General features: G+C 30.5%; 1 protein-coding gene across 3 annotated transcripts in view; it reads right to left on the bottom strand.

Moving 5' to 3' along the window:
- LOC126859036 (low density lipoprotein receptor adapter protein 1-like) overlaps positions 1-18,622 on the bottom strand; it is a 65,516-nt gene that overhangs the window by 31,764 nt on the left and 15,130 nt on the right. Inside the window, exon 2 of one of the 3 annotated variants that reach the window (XM_050609938.1) lies at positions 12,138-12,299. The exons of 1 other annotated variant lie outside the window; for it this stretch is intronic. In XM_050609938.1, the coding sequence (XP_050465895.1) occupies positions 12,138-12,183 (46 nt within the window). In that variant the 5' untranslated portion in view covers positions 12,184-12,299. The remainder of the gene's footprint in view (positions 1-12,137; positions 12,300-18,622) is intronic. One more of the 3 variants, XM_050609946.1, reaches the window with a different exon arrangement.

The raw sequence follows: 18,622 nt of genomic DNA, 5'->3' as shown, positions 1-18,622 counted from the left end.
TCTCGACTTCTTCGACGGTGAACGTATCGAAAAGAAGAGGGGAAAAAGAAAGAAAGAACCGGAAAAATGAGGAAGCGAGGAAGACTGAGATGACGACGGAAAAAAGAAAAGTAAGTTTGAAGGAGAGAGAAAGGAGATGTGTGATTGGAAAAAAAAAAGAACGAAGAAGAATCGCGATATCTTGAGAAAGAGGCGGGCGACGCGACTGGCGTTTGCATTAGAAATTCGGTGAGTCGACGAAAATTGGCGAAGCCGACCAGTTTGGCAAACGGCCAGATTCACTTAAAATACCCGGATGTGCGTTCGCTTTCCTAACAGCAACATCGACTAATGAATGCAATACAGTTTTTCTATATGAATGCTGAGACTGATTTACTTTGATATTGTCCTCTGTACATATGAATTAAATAAAGTTACCTAAATACAATCTAAATATTAATTAAAATATTAGGTAGTTAATTTCCAAAATTATTACCTTTATATTAGCGTGTCGAGATTTCTTCAAATTACTTTATTTAGTTTTACGCATTATCTTTTCTATTAAAAATAATATAAAAATTAATATTCTTTTCACAATCTCTGCGAACGAGTCACATTATTCATATCTTCAGAAGCGCTAATAAGTGAAATTTGAGGACGACAACGTATCGAAAGAATATCAATATTCCATATCGGAAAGAAGCCTCGGAATCCTGTCCAAATTATTGACAGTATGACGTAAAAAGTAGCCACCACGGCGAACCGCGCCACAAACGCGCGGCAATTAGTTCGAGCAAATCGAATTTCCATGCTAGAAATCTCGACAAAGCGGGTAGCCGAGAGGCAGCCGGAGCTGTCATTTAATTTGTATTTAAATTGAGTGTCGAGTGCACTACCTCCCCGAGTTTCTCTCCCCCTCCTCGTGGCTCCTTTCTCGCGGTTCTCCGATTCCGGACGCGACCGGAATAAAATCATGACTGTGCGGAAGGGCTCGTTTATTTGCCGTCGCCGAGTTTCGACGTCGGTAACTTAAGTCAATTACGATGACGTTAATCGGACGAGACAGAGGGTTGAGGAAAGGAGAGTCGCATCCAAATGTATTCCACGAGACTGAAGAGCGGGGAGAAGAGATGTTCCGATATACCGGCGCGGCTTTTCCACCTCTCGAAGCGATTTAATGAGCTCTCTGAGACAGTCACGATCAATTATAACGACTTTGAAAACGACTAGGATGTCGATAATTAATGAACCGTTGTCGCTTGTAATTTAGTCACCGGAAAGAGTTTCTCGCGAGCGTAATAAATTGTTACAGTGTTACTGTGCGAGCATCGCTATAAAAATTTATAACCCAAAAAAACTTAAAAAAAGTATATGCAATTTTTTATTAATTATAATTAAAGATTTGCTATGATTTGTTGCACGATAATCATATTGTCTATAACTTTAAAGTTTTATATATGCATATATATATATATATATATATATATATATATATATATATATAATAAGAAACAATAATTAAATAAAATTAATTTACAAGAAAAACATTTATTATTCTGGGAGAATTACAGACTTTATATGCATATTCACCAAAAAGCTATACATATAGAAAGGTATGCAAATGCACAAAATGTTCAGCGCATTTGCGTCGCATTCCGACGATCAAATCAACAATTCACGATTCGTCCGTTAACTAATCATTCTCTCGACAAATATCGGCGTTAATGCGTCGTGTTTGCGCACGAAAAAGCGAAGTAAACGCGCAAGCACCAATTGTGTCTACACTACAGAAACGAAAAATACGTACAAAAGCGAAAAAGCGCCTCCTCGACTCTTTCGAATCCGCGAAATGGTAAACGTCCAAATGATATTATTCGCGAGCAGTTAAAACAGCTGCAATTAAATTTCATCTCAAGGGAGCATTAATTAAGCGACGTATCTCGCTGAATGCGAATCTCGTTTATTCACACACGCATCCCTTCCACACACTCATCTCATATCTTCTATGCAAAAAGCAGCAGCAAGATAATGACATTTGACAAAAATTTGTGGAAAAATAAAGTTCGGATTTTTTTGTACATAAAATTGGAAAAAGACATACAGTAATTAATTATGATCACACACATTGATTCTGATTTTATATCATGAATAAAATATATAATGGATAATTTATAAAGAAAAGCATTATTTTTTTTTATATTATATGTAGTATATTAATACATTAAATTTTTATTATTAATTTATTAAACTTTGTTATATACAATAATAAACCACACATGGTAAATAAAAATAGCCATAAGTATGTGTGTGTTGCTAGTTTGATAAACTTGGCGCTTCTAAAATTCCCTTTGACTATCAAAAATCTATAATTTTGATTAAGCATATAATGATAATAGAAATGGCAATTACACAGGGCAATTCCAGAATATTATTCTCTCTTTAATTATTCTCTCACAACGATACTATTGCAATAAAAGAGGAACGCCATGCCAATAAAAATTAATTAGTGGAACAAACGCACTGTAGGGAGGCCAAAAGTTGATGATTCTCTACACACACATCGTTTATCGTTGTCTAACCGAAATTGCGCAATATTCAGACATAGCGCTTTAATTAAACTATCTACTGAATTGCCAAATAATATGGTTCGTATTTGCATGACAAATGATCGCGTTCCATGTATCGCGCGATTGGATACAAATATTTCATATGTAGAATATGCTACAATATATAACAATATATACAATATGTACGATTTATAACAATATATTATATAATTATTTATATAAATTTATATAAATATATTATAATAGTATTTTTCTCTCACTTTCTTATTTTCTTTTTCTCTCCATTACATCTGTAACATTATACAAATTTTATTTAACATAATTATATTATATTATCTTATTATATTATAATATAATTATATATCTTATTATATTATAATATAATTATATTATCACAATAAATAATGTAATTATTTTTATTATTGATATAAATAAATAAAATAAAAGACAAATGATGATATTAAATTAATAATTTTCATTAACAAAATTATAATATACAGATTATATTAAAATAAGACAAAAATATAACGCTGTTATGTATAGTTTCTATGGATTTTTAAATGATTTATTTCGCTTGCTTGAACGTTAGTAGTAGCTGAAAACTTGGAGCCTGATATGACGTGTGAAAGCCTTACAACGTGAACACGAATCCATCAGTACCATTCATCCATCATACTGGACATGTGTGAGAAATAAAATTGCATTCTTCGTAGATTCTACATGCCCAAAGAAGCAATAAAGTAGAAAAAGCAGATGGCTTTTGATGTTGAATCAATTTTACAAAGGTTTTCAATTTAATTTATTTGTCTGAACCACCATAATAATATAACCAACAATTTGACATTATTCCGACAAGTGAATGCTAATAGCAAATTCAGTAATAAATTATATACCTATTAATAATAATGATTAATATCATTTATCGACATTTCTATTAAATAAATTAAAAATCGTTTTTCATAAGTTGTAATTCAGTTATAAAATCATATTCATGTATATCAAATCAGTGGCCTCATATATTTCAATAAAGGCTGTCAAGAAGTTCTCTATCAATAGTTTCACCTTTCACTATTATACTATTATGCATATTTATTAAATTAATAAATTAGTGACATTTATTATACATATAACTATTATTGATATACAACCAGAAAATTATTATATATATAAAGATAAAGATATATATATTAAATAATATATTAATAATGATATTCAAACAATGTCCACATAATCTATTCAATTTAATTTTGATAATATTGTAGATCAACAAAAATTCATCAATGTTGTTAAAAGATTATATTATATATATATATATATATATGGAGTGTAACTAAAAAAACATATATGAAGCACACTATCAGATACAGCAGCAACAATTCAAATCGAAAAGTCCTAAAGCATTTTTTTATCTAAACTTTCTTTTTGTTGTTATACGATATTAAGGTCAGCTAATCAGTGCCCGTCTTGTCCTGTATCTATGTATGTTTTTTTCAGTTACACCCTGTATACTTTTATATATTACATATATTGTATTTTATAAATTATATTATTTTTATATATTTCCCTATTTTCCCATATCCCCATTCTATTTTTATCATAAAATAGAATGGGAAAACAAAATCCTATTAGGTAACAAGATATATTGAACCGGCAGTGCGTGACGGCAGATTAATGCGTTCCATTGCAAAGGGCGATAGACAGGTTCCCTTCGATATCATCTCCCGACATCGAAGAATACCTGCTGCTATACATCTCTATCGTCATGGTATACTACCGTGTGATCGTAAAACACGTTGTGAAAAACGCGCTATTGGTACATAATAATTTTATTGTAACGCAAATGAGAAAAAGAAAGAGAAAGAAAGAGAGAGAGAGAGAGAGAGAGATTGTTAATGTCAGTCCTCATTTATAGTTATCGAGTGATACTCTATAACGATAATCGAAATCAATTGGAAATTTATCCCGCTGCGGTCTGCCACGATAATGTACAGAATAAATCGGAAGCTACAATCATCGATCATAAATTGTAGTTATTCTGCACTTATCATTCAGTGTAGTCATATCGCCTTTTTTTCCTCCAAGAAGCCAAAATTAATTAATCATATTTAACGCTAAATGTCAACTATATGGATCTATATCTCTCACTAAATTTTTGGCTGCGTATACATGCAATTTTGACGAGTGGCGATATCGCAATATAAGCAATGAGTTGTATTCTATCTTTTCGAGGCTTTCATTAATCATGTAACTCCCGCTCGCATTAAATGCCGGTTCTCAATGCCGTGACGTAGCGTGAAATTTGCACGGCTACGCGCGATAAATGTGTAAAACGAATTTATACATCGTCATCGGCAACGGACGGGCACGCACTCGACATGAGTTCGACATCGAAAAGCACCTGGCGCTACAGCTTATCGGGAACCAACAGATTATCGAGTCTAGAGCATGACGTGGAAAACGCGCCGATTAATTTCCGATATCTCGCACGAAAATGTGCGAATTTATCTCGAAATTCATGCAAGCATTTTACAGTCTTGTTCAGTGCAAAGCACGCTAAATTCCGCATCCTGTATTGGAATGAAACTATTCTGACAATTTCTCATAACTCGATAGTTATGAACAATGCATGCATGCAATTTAAAAGTTCGGTTAAATATTATTTACGATTAATTAAGAAAATTAATAGCGATTAATTATGAAATACTATTTTAAATCTAGTTTATGTATATAACATGTGATATTAAATATGCATACAACATGTAATATTAAATAAATTGCAAAGAATACGTAATTCAAGAAGTAATAAATTTTTAAAATCAAAATAAATTTATTAATTAAAAAAAATTTTTTTAATAATTTTTAAAATAAAATAAATTTTTAACACGGTAGAAAAGTAATTTAAAAATTTTCGCAACATTGAATAACTTATAATATATAAGTTATTTGGTTACATTATTAATGAAGAGAAAAGGTATTGACCTAAAATCTATTTTAATATTTAATATCAAATAATCTTTAACATTTGATGCAGTATAGAATAGAAAGAAAACAACAAATTTAACTAGATCAAATAAGTACACTTTGCTCATTTGCATTTTCAGCAACAATGTTGTGTGAAATTCGAAACATACGCGCTGTCGCACCGCATTCCTTTTTTATGCTGACACTAATGCGGTAGCATTATGCAGGATACTGATATAATGTTTCTCTTGGACATATTTAATCATTTGAAATGTGATACATCTGTAAATACGGGACACATATGTAAATATAAATATTTTTCGCGTGATGTTTCTCTCTTTTCCTTATTTTATAAACTAAAATTAGCACAAATTATATTTTCATGTATTAACTTTCTACAAAATAATGGCACAATAGTTAATATCGCATACATTTTAATTCTTTCCTTTCTTCTCAACAATTGATAACTAAATAACTTGTTAATCAAAGCAACAAAATTATATACTTCTTGCCATTTCTCCGAAAATAATTGCACAGTGTTTACACGGCTTTCAGTTAATTAATAAAGTTAATTAATAAACTTTCTCGAAGCGGGATTTGTACAAGCAATTGTTATAAAAAGACAGTAATAAAATGGCGCTTTGCGAAACTTTATTGCCGATGTATTCGAATTAAAGGAGAATTGCTTTATTTTCACTTCACAACAGAATTATAACGTAAAAGCGCCAAATGTTTGTACTACAGCTTTTTCTCGACAATGCTTGTTATTATTTAAAGTGCAATATCTGGATGCAAACAAATATTTGTTACTTGAAATTATACTTTGAAGTGAATCTCTCTGTCTCCCCCTTTCTCTCTCTCTCTCTCTCTCTCTCTCTCTCTCTCTCTCTCTCTCTCTTTCTCTGTCAACACGTTTCAAATATAAATCTTAGATAATTTATTTCACGTAGTTTCAGTTTGTCAAATAACATGTCACGATCAAGCTTTTTAAATATAAAAAGAATATCTCTCTCTTCTCCATCTTTTATCTTATCATAATTTTATTCTACAATTTTATTTCCCGTATAGTGGAAAGAATTCTCTTTTTAGTTTACTATTTTCCAATCCTACAAATATCCTGCATTTGATGTATAAGATGTAGCTAAATTCAATGATAGGATTGACAATAATGTCGATTTTAACGATTTCTTAAACTTAGACGATTAAAGCCCATTTTAGATAATCAATAAATTGCGATAAAGTTCGGAATAGATTATTTTATAAGTTTATAATGTATAATATAACAAATATTTGAAGAAATTATATATATATATATATATATATATATATATATATATATATATAAAATACGTAAATACAAAATATCATGTATAAAAATGTGTATGTTATATAAGATAATAAAAAGATATTAAATAGATCCTGCTTTTTATCGCGAATTGTAGATTGTCTCTATAAGTTTATAAAAAAAAAAAAAAAAAAAAAATGGAACAAGTGCGTTTAACGTTAAACATATGTCGTAAATATTGAGTGTTATTCCTATACCTCGAAGCATCTGCCGTTAAACAAACAGGTCTTCGCCGCGTGAACAACTTCTGCAGATGATAACCGCGCGGAATAACTTGCAGAAGCAAGTTCATTATCACCGATGGTCCGGCCATTTGCATATCGCGTTGCACGTTTATACTTGCTGCATGTAGGATCGTAACTAGAGCACGGCAAAATTTAACCACCGCCGGCGGACTTTCGGAAGGCCCATTAAACTTGCACGCTTGTGCATCTCTCGCGCGCGATATCGTCTCAAAACTACATTTCTTTGCTTCGATAGCAATGCTAGGTATCCAAGATTATTCGATTTGTTAATGTCATTCCGTTAATTCGCGGAGCACAGCGATGATCGCATAGCGATAATCAGGATATTAACATTTCGATTATAAAGCGCTTATCAGAGCCGATAACACAACGGATGCGATGGAACGAATATTTATGCACCGTTCATTGTGTGTTGATATTAAATTATCCAGAATGGAGATAACGTTGATGTTAGATTATGTAGAATGGACTCGAACGTCTAACGACAAACTACAAAAGTTGACAAAGGAAACTGTACGTATGTTTTATATGAGAAAAGAGGGAGAGGTACATTTCTTTCGTATAATAATTTATATAATTGAAAAATTTAAAATATTTGAAATAATCTCTAAAGATAAGTAAATATTTTTATCATACACATGTTTCTCAACTTTATAAATACTATATATATATTTACATCTATAATAATCAACTGGAGAAAGAGAAAAAAAGAGAGAGAGTATATATAATAATATGTACATATAAAATTTTGATAATGTATTATATAGCATAAAAGTCTCATTTATCATGTTTTGGATTCGTGCATAAATGTTGAACCGGCAAAACATTAGTATGTCGTCAAAATTTCTTTGACTAATGTCAAGCTGATGTATGGAAATATCTCGCTGTTGAATAGAACAGTTCCGACTAAACGGGCACTCTTGCCAACACAATGCGGACCACGTCTAATATCCTGGTGACTATTGTCATAACATTCTATAACAGCGGTAGCTTTCGAAGATGCAGCTGCCTGCAGCAACCGCACTGCACGCCAAGTGCACCCACACTATAATACGATGGTTTCTTACATCCCAAAGGAAATCTGGATGACAACTATGCAGTTTGTCGCGTTGTATCGAAAAACTGTGAAACAGTCGCTATCTGTGTCACAGTAAAAAAATAATAAAAAAGGCTTTTAATCAGTTAGTAAAAATTCAGTCAAACTTTATATATAAAAAAAAAAATGTGATCTTATAATTTTTATTTTGATAAAATTGTCGAATAAAAAATTTGTTTAAAAATTTGATAAATTTGAAAAAAATAAACTATCCAAGAGCATTCGTAAAATATGACGATCAATTATTATATAAAAATCGTCATTAATGTTCACGAAGAGCACAGTTGCAAATATAATTCACGATTATATATAATTGATAATAATTAATAATATTAATAACTTCAGAAAACAAAACTATATAGAATTCAATATTCGCGTTACATTCTCTTCAATTAGCGACATCCAGATGTCATCTCTTGTTTCGAATTTATGTAGATTTTATGATCAATTATTACTACAGAAGAGGACACATTACGCATATAACGCATGTAGGAGCATGCATTACCATAATCTTAAAGGTGGCTCTATTATGGCGCTTATTGCGAATAATCGCGTTAGCAGCGCCGATACGCCGCTGCAGTTAGTGCCATCGCTGTTGCTGCTATTACAGCGGCTCTCTGTTATCACTTCCCGACATTTCGCAACCGTGCATACAGCCATCGTTAATCTTGCCAAATGAGCTTGCGGGAAATTGCAAAATTGCCGAGCGTCTCAATAAACACGCGATTATCGCAAACGAGTCAGGTCCATTTCAGCAACGAGAAGTAAGCAAAGGTAATAAGATATGAGATAAAGACTGTATCTCTAGAAATAATCTTATAACGAGATAACAGCACTAAAAGGATATCACACACAAATTAAAATACATTAATGTATGCGATTAAATCTGAATAACTTTAACAATTCTTACTAATTTTTTTTAATAATTAAATAGAAAATAAGAATTGCTAATTTATTACCATTTATTAATATTTTATATGATTTATATTGTGTGATTTTTAAGTATATTATTTTGTTACATTTATTTGTACATTTCTCTTCGTCTGTTTTATTATTATGATGTGCTTGCATGTATATAATATGAACAATGTCTACGCAATTTCGAATATTATTGTTTGCATTATTATTGTTTGTGGTTTCTTGTTACGAGCGATATAAATAGGAATTTTATTGAAAAGATAAATAAACCAAGCTTTTGTACAACGAAAGTTGCATAATATTTCATGAAAAAAATATTCAACATTAAATATGTGTATTCAACATTAAATATGTGTATTTCGTTTTATATTCCTATTTCGTTTATTAGTGCAATGTATATTTTCATATACAGTGCGATACACTGTAATATTCATGAAAATATTTTATTCAGCGTTTTTAAAACCCCATGGATTTTCTCGGACAAATTTTAATATCGCATTTTTTCATCCAACGAAATAATATTAAAAAGATAATTAGAGGTTTCTAGTTCATAATTAACATCCCACATCGCACAACTCTCATGTAGATACCTTATTTGGAATTTTTAATAAGGCAAATTTTTATCAAATGAAACAAATATATTTCAGAGAATTACGTAACAGCAGATTTGTTTTGCTTAAAATAAAAGTATTTTTTTAAACAATTTTATACAAATTAAAGAATAATTTATTTGATACAATTTCAAATAAAATGTCTATTATGTAGACATAAGATATAATATTCAAATATATGTATATATATATTAAAAATAATGTATATATTTATAATATATATATGTAAATATATATATTTAAATATTATATAATACATATGCAAAAGTATTTTTTAATTTTCATTTTATATTGCGGTATAAATCGTTACTGTGCTACCGTTACGTATTTTTCCATTAAAACGCGACATCTGCGCGTCGCGTAAAACATTTTCCCCTAGAGAATCCCTTCAATTAATCAAACCAGTCCTCTTTGTGTTCGCGATATGCTACAATATTCATACTTCATCCGTCATTCTGTGAAGTTTTCCCGGCTGGAAGCATCATGAGAGGACCAAGCCAGTCACGTTGCCAATATCACCGTGACAGCCCGGCGGCTTCGTTTAATTTTTATTCTCGGTAGGTGAAGCACGTGGATCCACTGCGAATGGGGAGAAGAGTAGCATTCGTGAAATCTTTATTGCAAGCTCGCTACTGAAGCATTAATAGAAGAACACGATAATCATAAATTAAACCGTCATCAAAAAAAGACGCTATGATGATCGTCTATTCCACTACATATGATTAAAAAATGAATTCTTATGTTTCTACAATAAAATGATTAAATATGATATGATTTTTCTCTGTATTATGATAATATGTAATTATATATTATTATTATTATTATTTTCAAAAATTATAGCACTACTTTATCTTTAATTATAACATTTAATTGTTTTAATTATGGTTTAGAAAAATATAGTATGTATTAAATATAATATATATTTATAAAAATTTATTCATTTATTTCATTTGTTTGTTAATATTTTTTAATTGTTCATAAATTTTGTTAATGCTTTCTTTTTTTCGATATCACGTACAATCATAATTATCTAATATATATTTTTATGACAGATAAAAAATCATTGGAAATATTAAATTTTATGAATGTAATTTTTTATGTTTTTATAACGATAACAGATAGGCGCTTGCGAATCTAGAACAGTCTACCTTCATGAAAAGCAAATGAATGGCAAGGGTTAAGCATACACGATATAAAATACGTGGCGAGTATGTCTCATTCATTGGTTTTTTGTCGCTCTCTATCAAACAAATTTATCGCACGAGATATCGCACGAAATTAGACCATCTCAAGATTTAATCTTTATCTTCTCCAAAATGCCCTTTTTATGTTATGACGCGCATATTATTTTGCGCAATATCAAATTAAAAAAAATATTGCACATTGCTTTTATTATCACTTCTGCTTATTTGAAACTTTATTTTTATCTGCTCGCTATAAATTGTAGTATAAATACAATCAAAATTAATATAAAATATAAAGCAACTCACACACATTATCGCGTATAAAATCTCTGCTTTTGTGTGACAATATATTAGAACGTTATAAAACAAATATATTATTTCAATGCTTTTAGTTTTTATAATTTCAATATTTATAATTTTTTCTCTTTTCCAAGTTATATTCTTTTAATATCAATTTTAAAAATTGCGCAATAATTTCTTAATAAATATAAAAAGTTAAAGGAACAGGATAAGAGAGAGAATTTAAATAACTGCAAAAGTAAGTAATAAATATCGCTCTTGCTGCAGATAAACAAATGGAAACTAACAACTAGATCAATTCAATCTTTCGTGACGCGAACGATTAGCTGTAGTAAGTGAGTATTTGCTCAAAGTGCACTGAATCGTTTATCTCCAAGTGCTGTTGAAAATCAATTTCGGAAATCTTATTGAACTGTAGATACGTTACGTTAATTGGTACCCACATCTCTCGTTTCACTCAATCAACTTATGCTCGTTTTTCGCATTTACTGTTATATATATCCGCAAAATGTTACATTTCACGTTTGTAGACTGAAATTCGCGTTCAATTATAGATGACTCATATAAATTTATACATGTTTTTTTAAGTTGACATAATTTTAATATTCCAAAATTCTTGACTAAAATTCTTGCATCGGACTAAGTTGACGATAGAAAGTAATGATTGAAGATTTTGATAAATCACATGTGATTTTTGTATTTCTCTTGTGACAATAGACATAAATACTAATAAAAATAGTAGAGTATGCAGATTATATATAACAGACAATCGCTGAAAATCCTTTGAAAACTTGACATATCTATCATTTTGCCAATATTTCATTTCTTTATTTATTTCCCTATTTATTGTTGGATGAACCATCGCGAAAAATCTTTGTTTGCCCATCATTGAAACTCGCGTTTTCCAATATTTCGATCAAACTCAACTCACTCTTATGCTTGGAGCTGCTCTTCCACAAACTCCTGAAGAATGACATCCTAGCCCAGCGCAATATCACCAACTCCAGCAGCTCCGAGATCTTCTCTCTCGTCACAAGCTTTCTCCCGTTTAAGAGTTCGTCCCTCACTCACAATTCTCGCGATAACAGTTCTGCTGAAAACGTGGAAAATCAAAATCGAGAGCTAATACTGATCGTTCACTAATTGAGTCGCGTGTATTTTCGGCTTTTTGGAATCCTCCCCCTGAAAGCTACGAGATTAAAATGAACGAAGCTCAGGAAGAACAACAGCTGGCGGGATGTTCGCCGGGACCACCCGCGAAAACGTGTTGCCGCGGTGGCAGCGCGCCGCGATATGAACCGTCCGGAACGGTTTATAGCGGCGCTTCGCCCTTGCAAGCGAACATGCGCATCCCCATCCGTCCTTGCCCCGTCGCTCTTTCTCTTTCTCTCATTTTCTCTCCCACCGTCGGCCCGGATTCCGGTTCCGCTTCCGAACCGGGTCCTACACACGCCGAAAGGATAAAGATTATTTTCGCACGTTTCGCGCGACGAATCCGCGACGAGAAAAATCGCGGGTCCAAAAATTTTGAATTGATGAAAAAAAAGTATTAAGAGATGAAGTTTTTAGAGCGATGGACGCAAAAATGAAAAAATATTCAACATTCCGTAAAAATTTTACATACTATGATGAAAATTTTGGGTTGACGAGAATAATATTAAAAGAAAATATTCATCGGAAAGGAATAATCATAAATTTTGCATTGAGATAAAAAATTTTAATTAATACAGGTCGGCATAAAGAATATTTATTTTTTACTAGGAAAATCTAAAATATTTAATCTGTAACAGAATATCTTTTAAATCATAGAAATAGAAAAATAGTATTTTAATATTAGGTTTAATTGAAATGTGAACTGATGAGACTTTTATAGAAAAACAATCTTAGTCCTTTTAATTGAACGTATCTAACATATCACCGCAAATAAAAGTAACAGCTTGGGCAAAAATCGACATGTTAAAAATTCTGCGAGCTTATCAGTTAATATTCAATATATAACAGGCAAATTTAATATCGGATTAAACATCATTGAAATGGCTGTGATCGTATGGGCTTGAGAAGCAATTTAGTATTCATCTCCGACGTCATAGTCGCCAAGAAATTGATGCGTTGCTCGGGCACGTTCCAGAAACACGGGACAAAGGTCTCGCCACCTAATTTCATGGGAAATACCCGCTCTAAACTTGCAGATCCCAAACTTCGGATAATCTCGTAATAGGTAATAACCCCCATAATAGATTTAATGTGTTTATCATTTTTGCGTTGTCGCGGATTAAAGCTAAAAAAAAAAAGGAAAAATCGTTAACGTTTCTTTGAAAAAACACTTTGAAGCAAAAATCGATAATAACACATGACGTAATAAAGTTTAAAACTTCTTTCTACAGAATGCTCTATAAATAAATTTTGAAATTGTTGATATATTATAGTAAAAAGTCCAAGAAAGCTAAAAAGTAGTAATAATAAAAAGTTAAATGAAAAGTAAATAAATATCTTATAATAATCTTTGTCTTTTTTAATTTATTGTAAGATGTAAACTTGAGTTCTTTTGTCGATTTCAAATCGAAAGAATGAGAAAAATTATCCGGAAAATTTGAATATAATTCTGCATTGAGAAATGCAAAATTAATCAGAAAATTGATTTTATATTGTAAATTTTTGCAAAGTGTCGAAAACTTGCAGTTAACCTAAGATTATCAAATCTGCATCTGTGTTTCGAATCGGAAGGTAAAATTTTCAATTAAATTCACAAATGTATCAGGTGTTCGAGTACGCTTCTCCGATAAAAATAAACGAGATATCCATTCGATTAATGGGGGTCGTTATGCGTTCGTTAGCAAGCGATTGACTTTAGACAGCAATCGATTTTGCGTGCGCTCGACGAAATTGCCAATCAATCGAGAGAAATCGGGGAAAACAACTGTCCACCCGTTGGGTAAATAACCCGCATCTATCAGCCGCATTGGATTACGGATTGAACTAACGCACCAGCGAAAACAGATCGTCACGAGATAATCGTACACTGGATAAAACGGTAATTTAAAAGCGAAAAAAAAAGATTAAGAAAAAGAGAGAATAATTTATATCAGCATCATTAAGTACTGCGTGGATTAACTAAAAAGTATACAAATACAAAGTAATGGAAATAATACAAAAAAATAAAATTAAAATTAGAAATATAGAAAATACATGTTAATATCTTTAATTGGTAATTTAGAGGCACAGGATTTTAAACTTAAAAAGATAAGAACTATATGTCACATATAAATTATATTATTAAACAAAAAGAAATGTTATTTATATTAGTAAAGAAGATTTTATTTAGCTAAAACAATGCAATTCAAGGAAATGTATTATATATATGTTTTCTTTAAGAAATTACACATGCAGTTAAAAAACTATAAGCTTGAAAATACTCTGTCTCTCTCTCTTTTTCTTTCTCTTTTTTACGAAAAGAGACCGTCTATCAAAATCGATAAAATTGGCGGCTGATCAAAAAATTCGCGACGCAAAAGAAACTTCGGAATGGGAGTAAACTGCTGCAAAGATCCGAACAAGATGATTGACGAGAGAAATTGACACAAATGTTCTTCGGAAGTCGAGTTGCGAGTTTTTGTACTCCCCGCTTAACGGATATGTTGTAAAACTTTGCTTGGCCTTGCACTCCTTCTCTTATCGCTATTTCCTAATCAGCTCTTTATTGTCCCGATCTAAATCATCGATTAAAGCTAGCATAATTTTCGATGTATTCTAGAGATTTTAATATTACACAAAAATTGCTTTTCTCAAATTTACTCGCAATAAATAAAAAAAATAAATATATATATATATATATATATATATATTGGCAATACAACTGTAACTTTTTTTATATATTCGCTGAAAAAGAATTGAATATAATTTTGTCAAAAAATATTACATGAAAGATAGCTGCTTTTAGGACATTCTGTATACAAAATTGAAAATAAATATTATTAAAATTTAATAATATTATTGAAATTAAAAATTAACCGTTAAAGCAGTTAAAAGAAATATGTGATTTTTCCGGTCGACGTTTTTCCAGGCAGTGGAAAATATTAAAATACGAAAATCGAGACTAAGTCTGAAATCGACCAGCGGCGAATATTTTTCATTAAAACGCAGCATGGAATTTTATTCTGGATAATGGACGGTCTGTAAAAAAAGATGCATGCTAAAAAGCTCGACGTCACAGCTGCTGCCTTTGCATCTCTCACGTATCTTCTTTCGCCCGTTTCTTCATTCCGTTCATCGATTGGTACTTCATCTTTTCGTCCTCTTGCTGTGGCAGTTGGCATCGACAGGAATTCTGCATTTGACAATATGTACTTGTCGACCACGTTTCGCGAAACCGGATGACGTTTTTCGTGACATGTCGTAAATTCGTGTGCCGAGATAATTGAACGATTGCTTAACCGTACGTGACTTTTAATATTTATTTTTATTCTCTCTATCTAAAGCGGGAAAAGATAGAAACTTTCTATAAAAAGATATTATTAACAACATTTCAATACATGTTTTTTTCTTAGCAATCTATTTTTTAAAAAAATTTTTTATAATTTAAATTAATTATATTCTTCGATCATTTCATTATTGATTTTTTATATATATTATTTTTTATATATATTATATATATTTTTTATATATGTAATACATGTGAGTATAAATATATTTCAGAATAATTAATTAAATTTATATGATTGTAACATGAATATATATATATATATATATATATATATATATATATAAATCATCTTGTTTAAAACATTCACAAAAAGCATTATCTAATTAAAACTGCGAAAGCAGCATTATTTCCAAATCATTATTTCCAACGTTTCGAGATAATAAAATTTCCAGATGTAGATTTATGTGTGTGATTTCATTCTATTCTATTTCATTCTAATATTTTCAATATTAATTTTTTCTATCTAGAAATAAAATATGTATATGTGTTTCCCTATTGTAATGGATTTCACATATAATCATAATATATCAAATTTATAAAAACTTTGTCGAATAAAAATCATATATAACTTACTCTCTTATCTTACTTATCTTTAAATAATTCATATCTAATATATATATATATATATATATATATATATATATATATATATATAATATCAAGAAATTCTAATTTCACAATTTCGTATATTTCAGAAGAATAATTATATATCGATCGCGATATCTTTCATCTTGTATGATACATCAGTTGCTACTTCATTAGCTTTGCAATGACACAGCTGACATCGTCGACAGCGAGTCAATCCCAAGTTTGGCACGTTCGTCAAACACACGCACGACACTCACATACGCGCACGTGGTTCGATACGTCGTCGTCGTATACGGTCATCGGTCATACAACGCGGTACGAATTTCATTACGCATGATTATGCACGGTATTATGCGTGACTCGGGATTCGCTCTGTAATTTCGAGTCTCTCCTCGCGGGATACGAACGAGGTATTGTTACGCAATCTTGTGCAGATCAGGAAATGTATTAATACGATGCAAATGGAATATGAAGTATTTCGTGAAATGTTTGACAAACTTTATATAATGTATAGGGAAAAGAGAGACTACACTTTTTTTTCCTTATAAATTTATTCCTATACATAAAGTTTATCAAACATTTCACAAAATATTACATGTTCCATAAAGATTGCTAAATTTTGATACACATTTTCACGAAACATTTTGTATTGACTAATTCAGAACGAGAGTAAATTAAATCTGTCATGTAAAATTTATTTGACATGTGGAACAATATAGCTATAAAATGAGAATATATAAATGAGATTAAAAATATTTAAAATATGATATTTACAATGTGATAATGCCATCTCATTTCCAAAAGGGATTTAGGAATTATGGATTCGATGATACTCCAATTTGAATGCTGTATTTATCACTCCATCTTCGATCCGCACAGAATAGCATTGGCTGCTCCAATTTCAAGATATTGATCTATATATATATATATATATATATATATATATATATATATATATATATATATATATTATAGTATACTTCGATATAACACATTTGCAATATTATCATGTAGCAGAGATGCATGAATACAATATTCAAAGTAACCACAATTGATCAAATATCATTAATTAATTATCATTATTAAAACCTTATTGTTACAGTCACTTCTTATTGTTAGAGAGATCACGATATATTGTCAATGTCATGAGTCACTTTTTGAAAATTTGCAAATGTATTTCAATTTGTTTTAATGGAAAAGAGTTTCCTGCGTTTCGATGCAAATCACTACATACAATTGCTCGAGGAATATATAACCGTGAGTAAAAATGCATCTTTTAAAAGGAGCGTATCCAGCAAAAAATGGAACTCGTGCGTTTATCAAAGAGTACGATGTTTTAATGAATCTCAATTTTGCACGTTAAGCAAATTCACTTGAACATTACTCGAGTTTTTATTAAAATTGGCAAAAAAGTGCACAATTGCATGTTGCGTCGTTAATTGGAAGCACGTCTGGAAACCGTTTTCTTCACGCAACAAAAAAATTATTCTCGGATGCCATGACTTTACAAACGTCGTACTATGATGGCGGATGATTATAATACTAATCGATTGTTTATAACCTCGTAAGTGCAATTCTGTTAAAGGGCATAAGAAATTACAGTAAATCGCGGATACAAAACGGTGCAGCATAAAGTCAAAGGACGATCATTAATAATAGATGCAATAATTGATGTAATAATCCATTGTTTCTTGAAAATAATATAACAGTGCATCTCGAATTTTTTGTATATGTATATAAATAAACGTAACGTGCTCCAGAAAGAGAAAGAGAGAGAGAGAGAGAGAGAGAGAGAGTAAGCGAGTTTAAACGATTATTAAATTTTCATTTAATTCTCAGCAAAACTTCAAATATATGTATATAACGTTATATATATAAAATATTTTACTTAAAATTATTTGTGTACGTGAATTATATTTTTAATAATTTAACAAGTGACATTCAAAAATTAAAGAAAGTTTAGAAAAAATATTCATATAATATTATCGTATAATAATGTTTATCAAATTAATTTAAAATAATTAAATATATATTGAAATATATTAAAATGTTCAATGTTATAAATGTAAAATATATAAAAATTATAAAATAACATTTCTCATATTTGTTTAAGTATTACGCATTTAGACGTCACGGAAATTTGCGAGTTTAGAAAAATAAAAATTTCTCTAAATACATGTCACGAATAGATCAGGGTATGAAATTACGCTTGTAATTCCGTTCTATTATCATTTAGCGGGTTCAGCCCGTTCGATATATATTCATCATTATTAAAGCAAAAATCATACAACTGGGAAGCTGGGAAAATCTGCCAGATATCAGCCATGAATTCCAAACTATCGCACATG

The sequence above is a fragment of the Cataglyphis hispanica genome, chromosome 1 (assembly GCF_021464435.1).
Source record: "Cataglyphis hispanica isolate Lineage 1 chromosome 1, ULB_Chis1_1.0, whole genome shotgun sequence".
NCBI lineage: Eukaryota > Metazoa > Arthropoda > Insecta > Hymenoptera > Formicidae > Cataglyphis > Cataglyphis hispanica.
This window is presented reverse-complemented; position numbering and strand designations above follow the sequence as displayed.